Below are 17,061 nucleotides of genomic sequence, written 5' to 3'. Positions count from 1 at the left end.
TCACTGTCTTTTGTCTCGATGGACACCTTGATAACATGGTGTCTGAAGAAGAGATCGCTTCAGCATGGGCTCCATTCTAACAGTAACAACGTGGTAGAAATGTGCTTGCCAAGCTGCAGTTCCTCACTCCTGCCCATTCTTGTCCTAGCTTCATCACTTCCAATCCCCTCATCACTTTGACCTAAAAATACCCTCACTTCTTGGAGCAGAAATGGATATGACCATCAGCAGTAAAGGAGAGCAAACTGGGAAAGCTCTAAAGTGATCTTCCTGCCCCTCCAAACCCCAAAGCCCCTGAGTCAGTACAGGCAGAAGGCCATGCTGGCCTTTTGAAAGCCAGTTTCTTTTTCTGCCATTAACTCTCTCACAAGGTTCGACGTTAACTAGTTTCTAAAATGAGCAAGTTACGAGAGTATTTTTTTTTTTTTTTTTTTTTTTTGCGGTACGCAGGCCTCTCACTGTTGTGGCCTCTCCCATTGCGGAGCACAGGCTCTGGACACGCAGGCTCAGCGGCCATGGCTCACGGGCCCAGCCACTCCGCGGCATGTGGGATCTTCCCGGACCGGGGCACGAACCCGTGTCCCCTGCATCGGCAGGCGGACTCTAAACCACTGCGCCACCAGGGAAGCCCTACGAGAGTATTTTTTCCTCCCAGTTCTTTTGATTGCGAGTCGAGTCCTCCGTTCAGATGGTGGGTTATAGTGTTTCCCACGCTGCTTACTACAGTGGTACCCCTTTTGCAAGGCAAGGCCAAAAAGACATGATCTTGGAGCAGGAGAAGGTTTAGGGGCTTTCCTGCAGTGCTGCAGTTGGACCGATGTGCTGGTTCAGCTGCAGAGGCTATTGACAGGAGTGTGTGTGTCTGTTTCTCTTTCAGAAGTGCCTAACTGCCAGTCGTCCTACATGAGAGGGGGCTACTTCTCCAGTAGCCATGAAGGTAAGTAGCTCTTTAAAAAACAATAATATTCAAGGAAGCTTAAAGTTGCACAGTTTCCAGGCTAAGATTTGAGATCGTAGTTTAAACCTTCCTTAGCTTGTGAACAGGAGAGTTCACTTATCGTGATCTCCAGTCATCTCACACACAGGGTTTGAGGCATAGCTCTTGACCTGTGAGGGCTGCCATCCTTTTCCATAGTAATGACCCTAACTTTTAAGAGGAAAACACGAACCGTCTGGTTTCCACCCTTCCATACAAGGAGGTTATGTATATATAGCTGTAGATAACACTATCACCTAAACTGGCACTTAGGAACTATGTCACTACTTGAGATGGTACCTTCAAGAGTTCTCTTCTGAACGCTGAAACAGGGAAGGATTTCTCTCTTAGAACATGTTCCCCAGAAGTATGTCCTGTTTTCTGTCCTATACATCTCTCCGTAAATACCTAGAGCAGTGTGAGTCCCCAAACCTACAGCATCAGTCAGCTTCACCTGGGACTTGTTAGAAAAGCAGATTCTCAGGGCCCACCCCAGACCTGCTGAATCAGAGTCTCCAGGGGAGGGGCCCAGCGCTGTGTTCCAGCAAGCCCTCCAGGCAATCGTGATGCACACTCCCATGAGAACTACTACTGCAGAGTCGTGAGGCTCAGCTTTGGCTGCACATTAGAATCCCCTGGGGAACTGTTAAAACGTCTGGTGTCCAGGCTTCACCCAGAGCAATTAAATCAGAAATTCTCAGGTAGGACCCAGGCGTTAGTAGTTTGTAAAGCTTCCTGGGTGATTCTCATGTGTCTCAGGGTGACAACCACTGTTCTAGAGTTTTAGAGAAAGGTTGAAAGAGCCAGTAAGATAGCACTGTGAAGCATTGGCCGGTTATTGTGAGTGATTGGTTCACAAGAGTGGTCTCTATGGGTGGCTGCCTCCCACTGACTTGGTTAGAGGGGAGACCCAGTGTGGCTGCCACGGGCACCCGGGGATATTCCGAGTGAGTGTCCAACCCTGGGAAGGAAGGGCTCTCTACTGGACCTCTGGCCCTGATCGGCACAGCTGTGTGGGGCTCTCTTCCAGGTTCCTGAATGTTTCTACAGCAGCAATTGATGTCTGCAGCAGGCAGACTAGAAGGGAGTGAGGGAAGAGAGGGAGGAAAACACTTTTCATGATTACAACATTTAGAAAGGAGCATGCTCTTAAAGGAAATATTTTTAGTAAGGCATCGGGCTGCTTACTACACACAGAATATCTGCAAGCTTGTGTTTTTCCCCCACTCCTTCCCTGACCCCATACACATTGAAGAAATTAGTTTCAAAGAGATCTGCATTCTTAATTGCTCTCAATTACCCTGACATGGTTTTTCTCTCCTCCTTATACGGGCTTGACCACAGATGCCCGTGAAATAGTGAGACAAGTGTTTCTGATTGGTATCTGTGATTACTAAGACAGCCCTCCTGCCTTAGCGTTCACCTGGAATCTTTGCATACTGTTTTGAATCTTTCATTTCCACTTTGTCCCTCAAACAGGTTCTTCCTGCCACCTTTATTTGAGTGATTAGATGGTTGTGGCCACAACTGATGTAACTGCTGTGCAGATTCAACTGACTTAAATTTCACTTAAACCAACAGCATCTTCCAGATGTTTTAGAGAACCACATGTGGCAATGACTAGAAACCACAAAGTACACCAAAACGATACTCATGGGCAGGGCTTCATCTGATTAGTTTGCAAAACCAAACCTAGAATTTAATCTAGATTTACATTTTTTCCCTATATACTGTGAACTGTGAATGTATTTTCTTTACCTTAGAGGAAGAAAAGCTCTAAAAATAACATGGCAATTTTGACAGGTGTGTAAACTTTGTAGTTTATTTATAATGACTTTATAATAAGGCTGTTAAAACATCACTGGAAGAGCAAAATCCATGTGGAAAGTCAGGAAATACATAGCTTCCTGGTAGCCAGGGCAAAAAGCATGAAGCATGATGGATTATGTAATTCTTGTTAATATAAAGTATAATAGTTTGTCATAAGTCAGTTTCATAATACCAAATTGGAAAATAAATTATAGGAGTCCCTGAGTCCCTAACTTTAAAGTTAGTATTGCATTCTTAAATCTTTTAATGGAAACTATAGATTCCCTCATATTTATTCAAATATTTATTGAGCACTTATGTACCAGGTGCTATAAGGAGGCTAAGATATTCAGGCTATGTCCTTATCCTAAAGGAATTTAGAATCCATGACAGAATATAAGATAAAGCTCTCACATTATCCAGTTAATCTCTTAATAGCACTTATCACAATGTACAAGTACTTACTGTCTTAATTTCTTATAATTATCATGTGTTGCACACTTATGTACCAGGAGCTATTCTTAGCTCTCTGTTGTAAAGATAAATCGGTCAATGGAACAGAATATGTATCAACTCATTAAATTCTCACAAGCCTATAAGGTGGGAATTATTATCTTCCCCAATCTTCTGATGAGGAAATTAACTTGAGAGAAATTAATTAACTTGTTCAAGGTCACACAGTTAACCTAGGTCTATCAGTCCGGCTCCAGGGCCCACACTCTCCACACTACACCATGTCTCTTTTTTCCCTACTTTGTCGTCTGTCTCCACCAGTTGGGACGCAAGCCCCACGAGAGCGAGCACCGAGTCTGTATTCTTCTGTCTACCCCCTTCTAGCACAGTGCCTGGCATAAATATTTATTGGATTAAATACTCAATAAAATATACTTCCTTTGTCGTTAAGCAGAGAAATAATGCTTGGGGCCGAGGAAACAAAAATGAATAATACAGAACCTTAAAACAGTCTGTCTCCTCCAGGTTGGGCAGTGTTTTCCCAACCCCAGGCCTCTTTAAAATTGTGCTGATCCTGCCAAGAAGAACTTGACCTGGGCTGATTGTGAAGAAAAAGAACAGATTCTTTCTTGGCACCTTTACCCAGGGATTTTAAGTCAGAGCAAATCCCTCTCAAAATCTAATGCTAGCCCTTCACTGCAGAGCAGCCTCCTCTGCCCTCCCCCTACCACGTACCTGACACTCATACGCCTGGACCCCACGCCAGACGAACTGATCAGAGAACCAAGCACAGGGAGCACCACTGAGCAGACAGGAGCTCCTGGTGCTTCCTCTTGAGAAGTGTGCGGGTAGAGGAGAGTGCGCTGGAGCACTCGCCCCCTAAACAGGCCGCACCACAGGCAAGGGTGTGGTCCCATCACGCCTGTCTACTAACTGGCTTTGGCTTGAGCCGCTGGCCTTGTCAGGGTGCCTGGTGACCTGGTGGTCAGCGTTGAATGCATATTAAGGGTTGGTGGGTTTAGAATGCCAGGCCATCCTTCTCCTTGACACCTTCCACTTTTTGCCCTGCCTTCCTTTCATTTCCACTTACATGTGTTGTTGGACCAGTCAGTTCCCCTTTGTGTTCTTGTCTATACAGTGAATAAGTTTTATTGACAGAAAGTCTCTTCAGATTCCTTCCACAGTGTCTGGAGGTGATAATACCTCCAACTTTTAAAAATTATTGCTTGTCACAGTCCTCCACAGGCCCAAGTCTTTACTCATTTGGCATTGTTCTCTACCCTCCAAGCTTTTTCACAATTGAATGAGCTGTGTGGGCAGCCTAGACAAGCAGTAAGAAAGGTTGAAATTTATATTTGCTAAAAGGAAAACAGCTAGACCATGTATAGATCAACCAAATCCACCCGGTAAGGCCAACTGAAATAGATGAGATGTCTTTTCAGATACAAAGGCTTAGTCACGGACACACTGATCCATGCAGACCTCGCGTAAGCAAGATGCAAAGGAACGTACTGGCGACTCAGTGCTTCCCTACAGTCTCAGCTCTAATAGCAGGAATTGATGCTGCTCTGACTGAAGCGCAGGTGATTGCATCAGAACAGAACACCTAAGTCCTGGTGAAGTTGAAGTTCCCCCCAAAATTCAGTCTGGCATAGATAGAGCAGTTCATCAGGCTGAGGACCTGAAATGGTAGAATCCTGTTTTAGTCCTTAAATCCAGAGTTTTCAGAGGACACAATTTGTTAAGCAACATGTTCTTTCTAAATTCTCCTTCAGGTTTTTCATATGAGAAGGATCCCCGGTTGTACTTTGACGACACCTGTGTTGTTCCTGAGAGACTGGAAGGTAAGCAGCCACATCCAGTTTGTTGCGAAGCTGGAAGGTTCAAGATGTCAGAGTACGTTCATCAGTCTTGATGCCAAATTAGCGTTTGCCCAAATCAGCTGAGAAACTTGAGACTAAAGTACCACATATGTGGGCTTCCCTGGTGGCGCAGTGGTTGAGAGTCCGCCTGCCGATGTAGGGGACGCAGGTTTGTGCCCTGGTCCGGGAAGATCCCACATGCCGCGGAGCGGCTGGGCCCGTGAGCCATGGCCGCTGAGCCTGTGCGTCCGGAGCCTGTGCTCCGCAACGGGAGAGGCCACGACAGTGAGAGGCCCACGTACTGCAAAAAAAAAAAAAAAAAAAAAGTACCACATATGTGTCTTTTTCCCAAACAGGCAAAGTCAAACAAGAGCCCACCATGTATCGGGAGGGGCCCCCTTACCAGAGGCGAGGTTCCCTTCAGCTGTGGCAGTTCCTGGTTACCCTTCTTGACGACCCAGCCAATGCCCACTTCATTGCCTGGACAGGCCGAGGCATGGAGTTCAAGCTGATAGAACCGGAGGAGGTAAGCACTGGAAGCTGGGATCAGGTGATTTGATTTGTTGATGTTTGTTCCTCTTCTCCATTGAGCCTTTTTACGGTGTTAAATATGCTCTTCCTTCTCATTCAGATTCTAGCCTGGCCAATGGGCTTGGCAGTGCCTTTTCTATTAATAGGACAACTTACAATTCACAGACAGGCAGAGTTCTCCACTGCAGAATATATAAAAAGTATTAGTAACACTTCTGTAAACTCTGGGGAGGGAGGCCATGAAGACTTACATTCTAATAGGGTCTGCTCTCTCTCTTGGAAAGTCTTTTTCAAGTGTTCTTTCAGTGATACCAACTTGCTTTGGTGTCAGCCCTCATATGTCATAGCCTATACCAGAGGTTAACATGAACAGATTGTAAGACATTTTGGTAATATATTATAGGTTGCAACTACCCCACTGTGTATTTCAAAAGGCTCTAACCTAGAGAAATAAAATTATCAGAGATGGGTCAATCTTAGGAAGTTAGATTATTTTTTTTAAATGTAGTATCACAGTGGTTGAGAAAGGACACAAACCTTCATTATTTTGTTAATAGAAAGAAGAAACACTGTTACTGTCTGTTTGCCTAGACTATTGACAGAAAGGCCAATAGACAGAACTAATACCATTTCTTCAAAAGGGGAGGACATCATAGAACTCCTCCTTTCCTGAATATAACAAAGTAAATTAAATCAAGCTCTGAGTTTGGCATATTTCAAAAGGGGTTGTTTTTTGTTTGTTTGGTTTGGTTTTAATGGCCACGCCACACGGCTTATGGGATTTTAGTTCCCCCACCAGGGATTAAACCGGGGCCCTCAGCAGTGAGAGCTCGGAATCCTAAACCCTGGACCGCCAGGGGATTCCCAAAGGGGTTGATTTGATTTCTATTTGATTTAGAATCTAGAGAGATTATAAATAGAAAAGAAATAACTTCCCTGAAAATCCGACATATGCTTCTTTTGGTAGCATGTACTTAGGTGTTACATATTAAACCAGCAGAGCAAAACGTATCTTTGGGTTGGGTGTGATTGGAATGGGACCAATGCTCTCGGAAGGAGTTTGAACAGGGACTGCAGTTGTAGATGTTGTTCCATCAATTCCAGGGCTCACTTTAGCACACCAAGGGGACAGGTGGGTATGGGGGTTAACAGCAGGAGATTTGGAAGAAGAAAGTGGCCTGAAAGTTAAGATGAGCAAAGGAGAATGTGTGGATTGGAGACTTAGGAGAATCCTGACTGATAGGAGAGGAAGGCAGCCTTCATTAAAGGCAGTTAGAGAAGATATATGTATGGTGTTCCCGATCTTGCATCATTCACAAAAAAATAGAAATATGTCAACACCTCATATTGTAAACGGTTTCTGTTAAGAGTCAGTCTACCTTCAAAGCCAGAGTTTGGTACTGCTGTGTTTTTCTAAGGGTGTCTTTTTGGCTAAGTCGTGTTTAGAAGTGGAGCTGTGTTTGTGGCTTCCAGCCACACTGGAGAGCATCCGCCCTGCATTCTTTTCCTCATAACGTGGCCTGGTTTATGTGAGGCTTGAGGAAAGCATGTCGCCCAGACTCACTAAGGCTTTTTGAAAGTCAGTCTGTCATGTGGGCAGCCCTTATTGATTTATCTCATTTCAAACAGGAGCTTTTATTACTTTATTGCCACTGCCTCTGGCCTAAGCACAGGCTGTATAGCTGCAGGTAAACCTGGTTATGACCCTTTGTAAAGCTGTTATTGAATCTGCTGCTCTCCTACCACTGGTAAAGAAAATGATGAACAGATGGCAGAGGGCCCCAGCTTTCTTAATAACGAAGCTAATACTAAGCCAGAATGCTCACATAAATGCCAAGCAGCCAAGTCACAGCGGAGGCCTGTGGTGGCCTTGAGCCTCCCTCAGCTGGTTGGACAGCTTTGTTTCTTCAGGAAGTACTTCTTTCCGCCGCACCTTGAAATCCCCGAGCATTCCATGAACTCCGAATATTCCATTCTCATAACCCAGGATCAGCTCTGTTCCACATGTGCACTTTGGCCTCGGGACATGCAGCATTTGAATTTTTTTGCTCTCTAATCCTTGTATAACTTGGAGGGCCCTACTCTTGTTACTGTCAGGAAGATACCAACTCCTCCAAAAAGCTGTAAGAAGTTGTCATGGGGGAAGCTTGAAGGGTGAAGCAGAGGAGGAAGCTGTTTGGGCCGTAATTGTAGGCAGCTGTGTGGCTGAGTAGTGCACTCTGGGTAATTATCCATAATATCCATTACACTGTGCATGGAAATTGTGGTTTTGGAACTGCTTTTGGCAGGCCTCCTAATCAAATGTCTTTTGATTGTCATCCAGCTTAGCACCCTCTCAATTATGACTGACTCGGCTTTAATCTGGAGCCATTTTAACTGTGAATCTGCATTAATGAATATTTTGGGGGGTAGGGTTGTTTGTTGAACATGTGGCAGATAACTGATGCCATGGGGAGGTTTAAAAGGACGGGCTGCTAGAAAGAGCCGCTCCCTGCGCTGCGGCTGCTATCTCTCAAAAAGGGAGGAAGAGACATGTGAGGTTTTTTGTTTGTTTGTTTGTTTGTTTTTAAAACTCCTTCGGCCTCCATCCTCAAGATGTATGCTATCAAAGGAACGAATGTGAAAGATGAAAGAAAGGAGGAGCTGGTAGCAAGCTATTGCCTGCTCCCCTCCCCCCAGAAATGGGACAGCCCTAATTCCCAGCTGCTCTGCAGTTGTGCTGCATCATGATTACTGCAGAAGGAGCAGCCCTGGTGAGGGCTACTGAATCAGAGGGCCCTGGCCCAAGAGGATGAGTCAGTAACTATGGCTACCAGAGCTGCTTTGAAGTCTGTGCATATATAAAACCTCTCTCCAGCAAGCTACTGCATATGCACGTGACAACAAAGTGAGGTCACGGCTGAAGTTGAAAAATATTCACGAATTGTTTTCCACCACTGAATATAGTAAAATGATGAGGCTGGGCTTCTTTTAAGGGTCCCTGCATCACTTGTGTCTGACAGCAGTTCAAGTACAGTTTCATGGTGTCAAATATTTCTCTTGAACAGGTAAAAGGACATGTATTGATTTAACAGGTTCTTTCTTACCCCTATTTCTATTGGTTTAAAAATAGAAATTGGTTAAAAATAGAAATTGGTTAAAAACTGGTTAGAAATTGATTAAAAATTGGTTTTATCTTCTCGGGACTTCCCTGGCGGTCCAGTAGTTAAGACTCCACGCTTCCACTGCAGGGGACACGCGTTTGATCCCTGGTCGGGGAACTAAGATCCTGCAGGCTGCTCGGTGCAGCCAAAAATAATAATAGTAAAATAAAATGTTTGTCTTCTTTAACCAGGGGATGTATTTTTGGTTCATTTTGCCTTTTTGGCCATTTCAAAGAGTTGAATGGGTGCAGTGTGGAGAAAGGGGGAGAGCCAGGGGTAATCGTGTGTGCCGTGGAGCACAAAGCAAACGAATGGAAATTTAACTTTCACACAGTTTCTTGCAAGGCAGAGTGGAATCGTGGCTATTGAATTACTGTAATATAATTAGGACAGATGCATTCTTCCTTACTTATCAGATTATTTTTGGTATTTATTAAAGGTCATCTTAGAATCCTGAATTCAGAAGATGTTGCTTTCATTCTGCCCCAAATACTTTTAAAGAATACTTCAAGTGAAATGTGGTTTTATGATCCACCTTTTCCACTTGCAGTCTCCCTACTTCTCATTCCATGTTTGTCATCTTTTTTTTTTTTAATAAAAAGGAATGTAGTTATTTTGGTTTTTTAAGTTTCTAAAACTGACCCAAAATGTTCAAAACATGATCCCTGGTTTGCATACATTTAAAGACCTCATATTTCCAAAGTTATTCTTCTCTTACCTCGACAGTCATCCTTATAAGTAGGACTGGGGATGTTGAGATACTTGAGAACAGAAATTGCTTGGCTGTCCTGGTGAACTCCACTAGGAAGTTTTCTTGCTATGAGGCCCCTTTGCCCAAAGCTCCAATTACACACCCCCCTTAACTGCACCTCAGAGGTGGACCAAGTTGGATATAATGCACTGCAGCACTGTTTGGGAAGCCCTGTTAATTTTTCATTAAGTGGATAATGGTGCTACATGTTTTAATGTCCATTCTGCAAGTCTGCTGGGAGCAGGGGATTGGATGGCAGCAGGCTGAAATGATCTGATTCCCCTTTACTCCATGAGCTGCTATATAAGTAAACATCTCCCAGCCCCTCTCCGATCTTATTAGAATTGAACTTTTGCTCTGCTGGCCCATTAGCAACTCACCAGTGTGTTTCTAATGTTTCAGGAATGACCATTCTAATTATTCCTTATTGACTGCTACAGAAACCATAGCACTTAATGGCAACATGCTAATGGTCTATGGGTATTGGTCGATAATTCATATGTGGAGAAACAGTAGAGAGCCTGCTTCCTCTGGGATGCTAGCCGAGCCCTCCACAATCTTAAAGTGCTAGGATTTTTCCACCTCTAGGTCTCACCTCTTAGCATTTGACTGAATCATCACCTTTGCTGAATGTTTGGTCTTGAGGGAATTAAGTGTTTTTCCTTCCAGGTCAGAGAAATGGGTCACTGACCAAAGCAGTCAGGTTCTAGAACTGGCTCTCCTGGGATTGAGAGAAAACCACTTAGCCCAGGGAATGAGTTTCCATTGCTTTCCTGTCTCTTCAGGTCGCTCGGCGTTGGGGCATTCAGAAGAACCGGCCAGCCATGAACTACGACAAGCTCAGCCGATCTCTACGCTATTACTATGAAAAGGGCATCATGCAGAAGGTGAGCGATTACTAGAGACGCGTAGACCACTCTGACCACTCTCAAAGAAAATGTCAAGGGCTTCTGAAATAAAACTGTATGTGATGACTGGGAGGAAATGTTAGCCTCCTAAGTAATTCTGTGATAGGAAAAACATCTTGGAAAAACTTGAGTTAAATGAGATAACAAGGAGCACCTTTAATGCTGTTGGGTACGTGAAAGCCAAAGGTTGTGTATGGAAGACACTGTAGGAAAATTAGTCTCCTCTGCTTTAAACTGTCTCTACTTACAAAAACGTCCAGACATTTAGGCCAACTATTATATCCATAAAGGTGCAGCAAGTGAGGGAATCGACTTGAAGGTCTCCCCTCCCATGAGAGCTTAGGCAAAGTCTTTAGTTGAAACACCGAGACCTCCAAATATGTTGGTTTAATACTCCCAAAAGTGTTAGGGCAGTAAAAAAAAAAATCTTATTTCTCTTTTAGAACCTTAGAAACTGGAACTCAAGTTAAAAACCCAAGGTTTGCAAAATGGCAGAATCACCTGGTAGCAGGTAGGAGAAAAAAGGATGAAGTGTAATTTTGAGGAAGCCAATGCAAAGTCCTTATTGCGATAGGTGGTGAAGATCCACAATCTTAAAATCCTGTGGATAGGCAGAAGATGAGAATGGAAAATCTTTGCTTAGTTTTTCTTAGCCATCAGATTTTATACTGTACTGTTGCCCAGATTCTAGCATTTACACATTTAAGCAGTCTACATGGTAGATGCCAAGATGCACTCAGAAGTATATGGTCATTGCTGCTGAGAACTTGTCTATGCTGAAGCCAGGTTTATCTTTCTCAGAGGCAGGTGGTAATATGACCCCATATTCCTCTCATCTCCTTAAAAAATATTAAAACAGCTTTTCATGGATGGTCTTCTGGATAAGGTCCAGACTTTTTAATGCTTCATACAGGCTCAAGGCACCGTTAAACCCTCATTTCCTCACTTGTACTTGGCTGCTTTCACTAGCATAGCCATCTTTCTCTTAATATATTTGCTTACCGAACAATACATATCACATTCATGTAAGTTATCGAGCATACTATAAAATGAAAAAAATACCTATTAAACTACCGTCCTACTTAAGAACACTCCTAACGCCTTCATTGCCTGGCCAGCCCCTACTTGTTTTCTCAGTAAATCACCTCTTTACTCCAAGAATCTGAAGTTCTCAGGCTGTTGCATGGTCTCTCTTCTGCTTCTGAGAGCACCTGGGCTCATCTCCATCACTTCCCCTACTGTCTGTATTGTAAGTTACTTCCTGGCTTGTCAGTATCTGCCACAGGAGTATCAGCTCCTTTGGGGCAGGAATAAGGTTTGACTTCAGTGCTTGGCACAGAGTGAATAGATACTCTAGGATGGGTGGTCACCCCACCCAACTTCCCCCCTTTTTTTTAAAGGGTTAAATTCAGTGGGGTTTTAATATGTGCACAGAGTAGTGCAGCCATCACCACAATCAATTTTTGAACATTTTATCACCTTAAAAAGAAGCCCTGAACCCATTAGCAGTCACTGCCTTTTTCCCCTCAAACTTCACACACACTCTCTCCCCTTTTAGTTTTAACATTATCAGGTAGAATCCTAAACTCAGGAAGGAGGGCCATTACTCCTTTGCCGTTCCCAACTCCAGATCCAATCTGAGGGAATGTAATCAAGACACAGTTAACTTGAACTAATGGCAACGAATTGTCCCTATGAACTTGTTCCTAGGTTTTCTAAGGAAGTAGAAGAGAATTTTCTGAGAATAAAACAGGCAAAAAGTACAGGAAGGCACAGGAATGAGACTTGGGGGGGCTCGGATCCAGCACTCCCATTTATTTATGCTTTAAGGAAAGTCAACCTTCCAAAGTCTGTTTCCAGTAAAAATGTAGATAATAGTCCCTAATCTAATCTCAAAGGGTAATATATGTGAAAACATTCTAGAAATAGCAGTGTGTGCTATCCAGTGTAAGAGATCATTGTTATATTTATTACATGACCCATGAGTAAATGAGAACCAAATAAAAGAGGAGTGGTAGCATGTCCGTCTAGGGAGGGACTTAGAAAAGCAGTAGTCCCATACCTTCGGATTTTGAAAGGGAAAATTGAGGTTCATAGAGGTTGAGACTTGTTAGCGACTGAGCCAAGGCTGGGAGCCATCCACTCCTGGCTTCTGAGCTAGTATTGTTGCCACTATGTCCTCCTACTTCCCTCTTCCACATATGTGAGCTGACTCTTGGGCCGGGGAACCAGAGATTTAACAACCCAAATAGGGATGATTGATTGTATACATCTGCCACCCTTAATCAAGACCATTTGGTTCTTGTAATATTATAATGCATAAAATTCATATAAAGGTAGTTATCAGTTCCTTCAGTGTAGCAGAACCATGGAATGAGTAATTTAAAACTGCAGGTAAGCCAAAACACAGTTCTGTTTGGTTTTGGAACAAACTTAAAATTCCCACACAGCTCTCTGAATTCCTAGCCCTTCAGAGCAAAGCTGTCCTGGGAAGACTGTAAACTTTGGAGGGAGCTGAACACATGGTCTGACTCCTGCATCTTTCAATCCTTATATCTTCTTGTAATACCAGGCACCAGCCTCGGCATAACCGTTGTTTCTAGGCTGTGAGTATAACACAGTGAGGATTTTCTTTTGAAAGAACCTAATATGAGTTTGAAATGCAGATATTCTTTTCAACTGCTAAGCTGTGGTGTCAACAAAACACTTGGCAGGTAACAGGTTCCCACAGTTTATCAAAATAAATCTGAATGATTTGGATAATCAGCTACCAATGAGCCTCTTGGTCCCTGGCTCCCTGAGAGCTTGGTGACTTACAAATATCTCATTATTCTTCCCTTGGTGCCCTGGCCCCGGCCCATGCCCTGTTCCAGTTGGGCCTCATAAAGTGTGTTTTCTCTCTCAGGTGGCCGGGGAACGATACGTCTACAAGTTTGTCTGCGACCCCGATGCCCTCTTCTCCATGGCCTTCCCCGACAACCAACGTCCGTTCCTGAAAGCAGAGTCTGAGTGCCACCTCAGCGAGGAGGACACCCTGCCACTGACCCACTTTGAAGACAGCCCTGCTTACCTCCTGGATGTGGACCGCTGCAGCAGCCTCCCCTATGCCGAAGGCTTTGCTTACTAAGTTTCCGAGCGGCTGAGCGGCCAAACCCTAGAGCTAGCAGTTCCCATTCAGGCAAACGAGGGCAGTGGTTTTGTTTGTGTTTCTGGCTGTTCCCAAAGCTTGCCCTTTGAGTATTATCTGGAGAACCCAAGCTGTCTCTGGATCGGCACCCTTAAAGACAGATACCTTGGCGGGGGAGTGGGAACAGGGAGGGGCAGAAAACCACCAAAAGGCTGGTGCCTCAGCTCTGAACCTGACAAGGTTTCTGGGAAAGCAATTGAAATGGAGCCTCCTTCCCATGGACAATATATGCAAAGCAATACCTTGTTCAGGTTAGTACCCACAAACCAGGACAGAGTGTGTGACAATCTGCATTGATCATGGACTACTAAATGCCTTTACGTAGAAGGGCTCTGATTTGCACAATTTATTGAAAAAGATGTCACAAACCCATAGAAGAGGAGGTAGGCAAAGTTGGGGAGGCTCAAACCATGAAGGGTTACAAATATATCTTAAAACTCAGAGAGCTCTTCCAGCTTAATCGGAAATGTTTCCTCTTGGTCTGGAAAGAAGGGAAAAGGATGAACAGCTGTTACCCACTCCATGGTTCTCAAATAATAAACCATTGCTACCCTTGGGAACCTTCTGGCCATGTGGTCACCAAGTAGAGCAAGCCCCCTTTCTCTTCCCAGTCACATGGCTGTGTGTGTGGATGGCTTTAATTTTAGGAGAAGGGTGATTAACACTTTTGACAGTATTTTGTTTTGCTTTGATTCGGGGGATTGTTTTGTTTTGGTGGTTGTTTTGGAAAAAACAGTTTATAAACTGATTTTTGTAGTTTTGGTATTTAAAGCAAAAAAAAAACAAACCTTTTGGTAACTGTGCACTGCGCCCTTTAAACAGGGCAGTGCCAACTTATGAAGACGCTGCAGCTTGAAAGGGGCTTTGCTGGGGGCGTCCCCTTAGCCGAGTACAAGCCCTCTTTTATTGCCTGCTTTGTGCTTTCTGCACCAGACAGCCTGATGGAACATTTGCACCTGAGTTGTACATTTTTGAGGTGTGCAGGGCAGCCTGGACACACCGTTTAGATTCTATGTGTATAGTCCCCCATGTTCCCTCACATGCCCTCTCTGGAAAGCATATGTACATAATACGTGTCATGTCCATTTGAAACCTGGTCACCTGGTGGAAACCCTAGGTAGGGGTTCTAACCTGGGCATGACTGATGACAATTTCCATTTCAGTTTGTTTTGTTTTCCTTTTTCTTTAATTTTTGGACTTTAAACCCTGCATATGATTCAATAGGGTTTGAGACTTATGTGCGACACTGACAGGTAAAGCAGTACTAGCATCTTAGTTTCCTGCCACTTTAAAAAAGGTTTTCTCTGATTGCTGTATTATATTGGGAAAGTTTTAAATAACCCAGCTAAAGCTATATGAAAGTTAAGCTCAAAGTAGTGGAAAAAGAATTAGAAAGTGGTAGCACCTTGCTGCCTGCTGATAGGATTCTGTGCTTCCCCTGACACCTAGCACACAAAGAATGATTATGCTACTCTTCATATGCGAAGGACAGTGCTTTGAGTTGTCTATTGATGGAATGCTCTGTAGTCTCAAACAGTCCCCCTGGTGACCAGGAGCACATTTGTGAAGAGGGTCACAGAGATAAGGGGTGCATTTTATAGCTATGGAAATACAAGATTTTCCTCTCTTGGAAGCTAATTAGCCCACAAAGGGATTGAACCTGTAGCTTGGGCCTTAATTAGCATTGTATTCTAATCAAAGGACTTTCCAAACCGGTATTTATAGCTTTCTAACCTACACATAGTCTATACATAGATGCATATTTTACCCCCAGCTGGCTAGAGGTTAATTTGTTGTAAATGCTGTATAGGATTTGTTTTTTCCTTTCTTTACTTATCCGGGTTTGGGTTTTGTTGGGTTTTTTTTTTTTTTTTTTTTTGATGGATTTATGCTGTCTTAGCAAGTACGAAAAGAATCCTCTGTAGCCTGAGCTCCCCTCCCCCCTGCTGTAGCCACGTGGCCTGTGCTGTCACAGGACACAGGATGGCAGCATCACCGTTGCATTCCCATCGGACTCATGCACCTCCCTGATGGTTTTGTTTCTTTGTTGTTTTTGCTTCTTTCCAGAGTGTGGAAAGTCTACAGTGCAGAAAGGCTTTAACCTGCCAGTTGATTTGAAATACTTTCCCCTGCGCAGGGCCGTTTGCATCCTGCCAAGCTGCGTTATATTCTGTACTGTGTACAATAAAGAAGTTTGCTTTCAGTTTACCAAGTGCCTGAAACCCGCCTCTTTCTTGCCCTCAGTGGTCTAAATCTTGAAGCAAGCAGAAGCCACCTGGCATCTCCCTCTCAGCTGTTTAGCTTTACGACTGTGGAAGTTGATAGTTTGTGTACAACTGCTCTCTCGCCTCATCTCTTAAGCTCTGGCTAAACATTTGACCCAAGAGAGTAGGAGAGTAGAAAGCAGAGAGGGTTTCCCAGCCAATGGTGAGCTGACACCACCCCCTCTCCTTGAACCCACCTACTTGCCAACTTTTAGTCAACTTTTTTTAAAGCATAGCTCATGCTTGGGCCCTGGGTTGCTGAAAAGATCACTAACTAGGCTAGGACTTTGAGTTCCAAGATACATCCAGCTCAGCCCCTTAGATGGATTCTTGGAAAACCAGACGGAAGAAGACCACCCATTCCCTAGTTTTCCCCCCAAAAGGTTTGACTTTAAGGAGTAGAAATTTTACTAATAGCTGTTCCCTCAAAAACAACAACTTAGGAAGGTTTTGGTTGTTTTTTTTTTCCAGCCATAGAGCAGTAAAAACCTTTCTTCCGAGTTTGAACCATGTTAACCGAACCAGGTTCATTCTAACGCTCAGCAAGCCAAAATGCTGAGACACCGAGGTTTGCAGCAAAAAGAGGGCTTAATGGGAAAGCAGCGAAGAGATGAGACGGAAAAACAAGTCTGAAAACTGCCTCCTACAAGGTAAGGGGCGCGGGTATTTATAGGTTTAGGAATAAAGCGTCCGGGCCGACTGAGGCGTGGGGAGCACGGGGAAAGGTGATGGGAAAAAGATGCGGGAATCGAGGTTCTGCACTAGGCTATAGGCCTCTGCACATCCTGGGGGTGGAGTTTTCAGCCCTCTGTGTCGAAAGGTCACCCAGCGGACACCACGCATGCCCAGTTGCAGGGTCCGTGCTCCTGTCCAGTCTTAACCCAGCCCAGCTCCAACTAGATAACACACAGCTGACTCCAAGTTCCCGAAAATATCTCAGGCAAACATTGTTTAGGCCACGTGCTCCTTGGAGGACATGGCAAGTCTTAAAACAACGTTGGTTAGTGAGTGCAGGTGAAATGAATTTAACTCATGATTTCTGGAATATATATATCACTTGGGAAAAGTTTGCAGGGCTCTCTGCAGTATTAGGCCTTTTAGTGTTCTCATTTCACCCTTTTTCTACACCTTAATTTGGGCTTTTCAAGACTCCTGTTACAGTAGAGAAATAAGTAGA

At 44.0% G+C, this 17,061-nt stretch overlaps 1 protein-coding gene across 1 annotated transcript in view; it reads left to right on the top strand.

The window, feature by feature from the left end:
* The window catches only part of ETV5 (ETS variant transcription factor 5), a 55,727-nt gene extending 39,899 nt beyond the window's left edge, over positions 1-15,828 (top strand). The window contains exons 9-13 of the mRNA XM_007117530.4: positions 878-937; positions 5,014-5,082; positions 5,457-5,626; positions 10,311-10,412; positions 13,339-15,828. Coding sequence (XP_007117592.1) covers positions 878-937; positions 5,014-5,082; positions 5,457-5,626; positions 10,311-10,412; positions 13,339-13,560 — 623 coding nt within the window. The 3' untranslated portion in view covers positions 13,561-15,828. The remainder of the gene's footprint in view (positions 1-877; positions 938-5,013; positions 5,083-5,456; positions 5,627-10,310; positions 10,413-13,338) is intronic.
* The last annotated feature ends 1,233 nt before the right edge of the window (positions 15,829-17,061 follow it).

Source organism: Physeter macrocephalus, chromosome 1, assembly GCF_002837175.3.
Source record: "Physeter macrocephalus isolate SW-GA chromosome 1, ASM283717v5, whole genome shotgun sequence".
Classification (NCBI taxonomy): domain Eukaryota; kingdom Metazoa; phylum Chordata; class Mammalia; order Artiodactyla; family Physeteridae; genus Physeter; species Physeter macrocephalus.
Note: the sequence above shows the minus strand (reverse complement) of the source record. Positions and strands in the feature narration are given on the sequence as shown.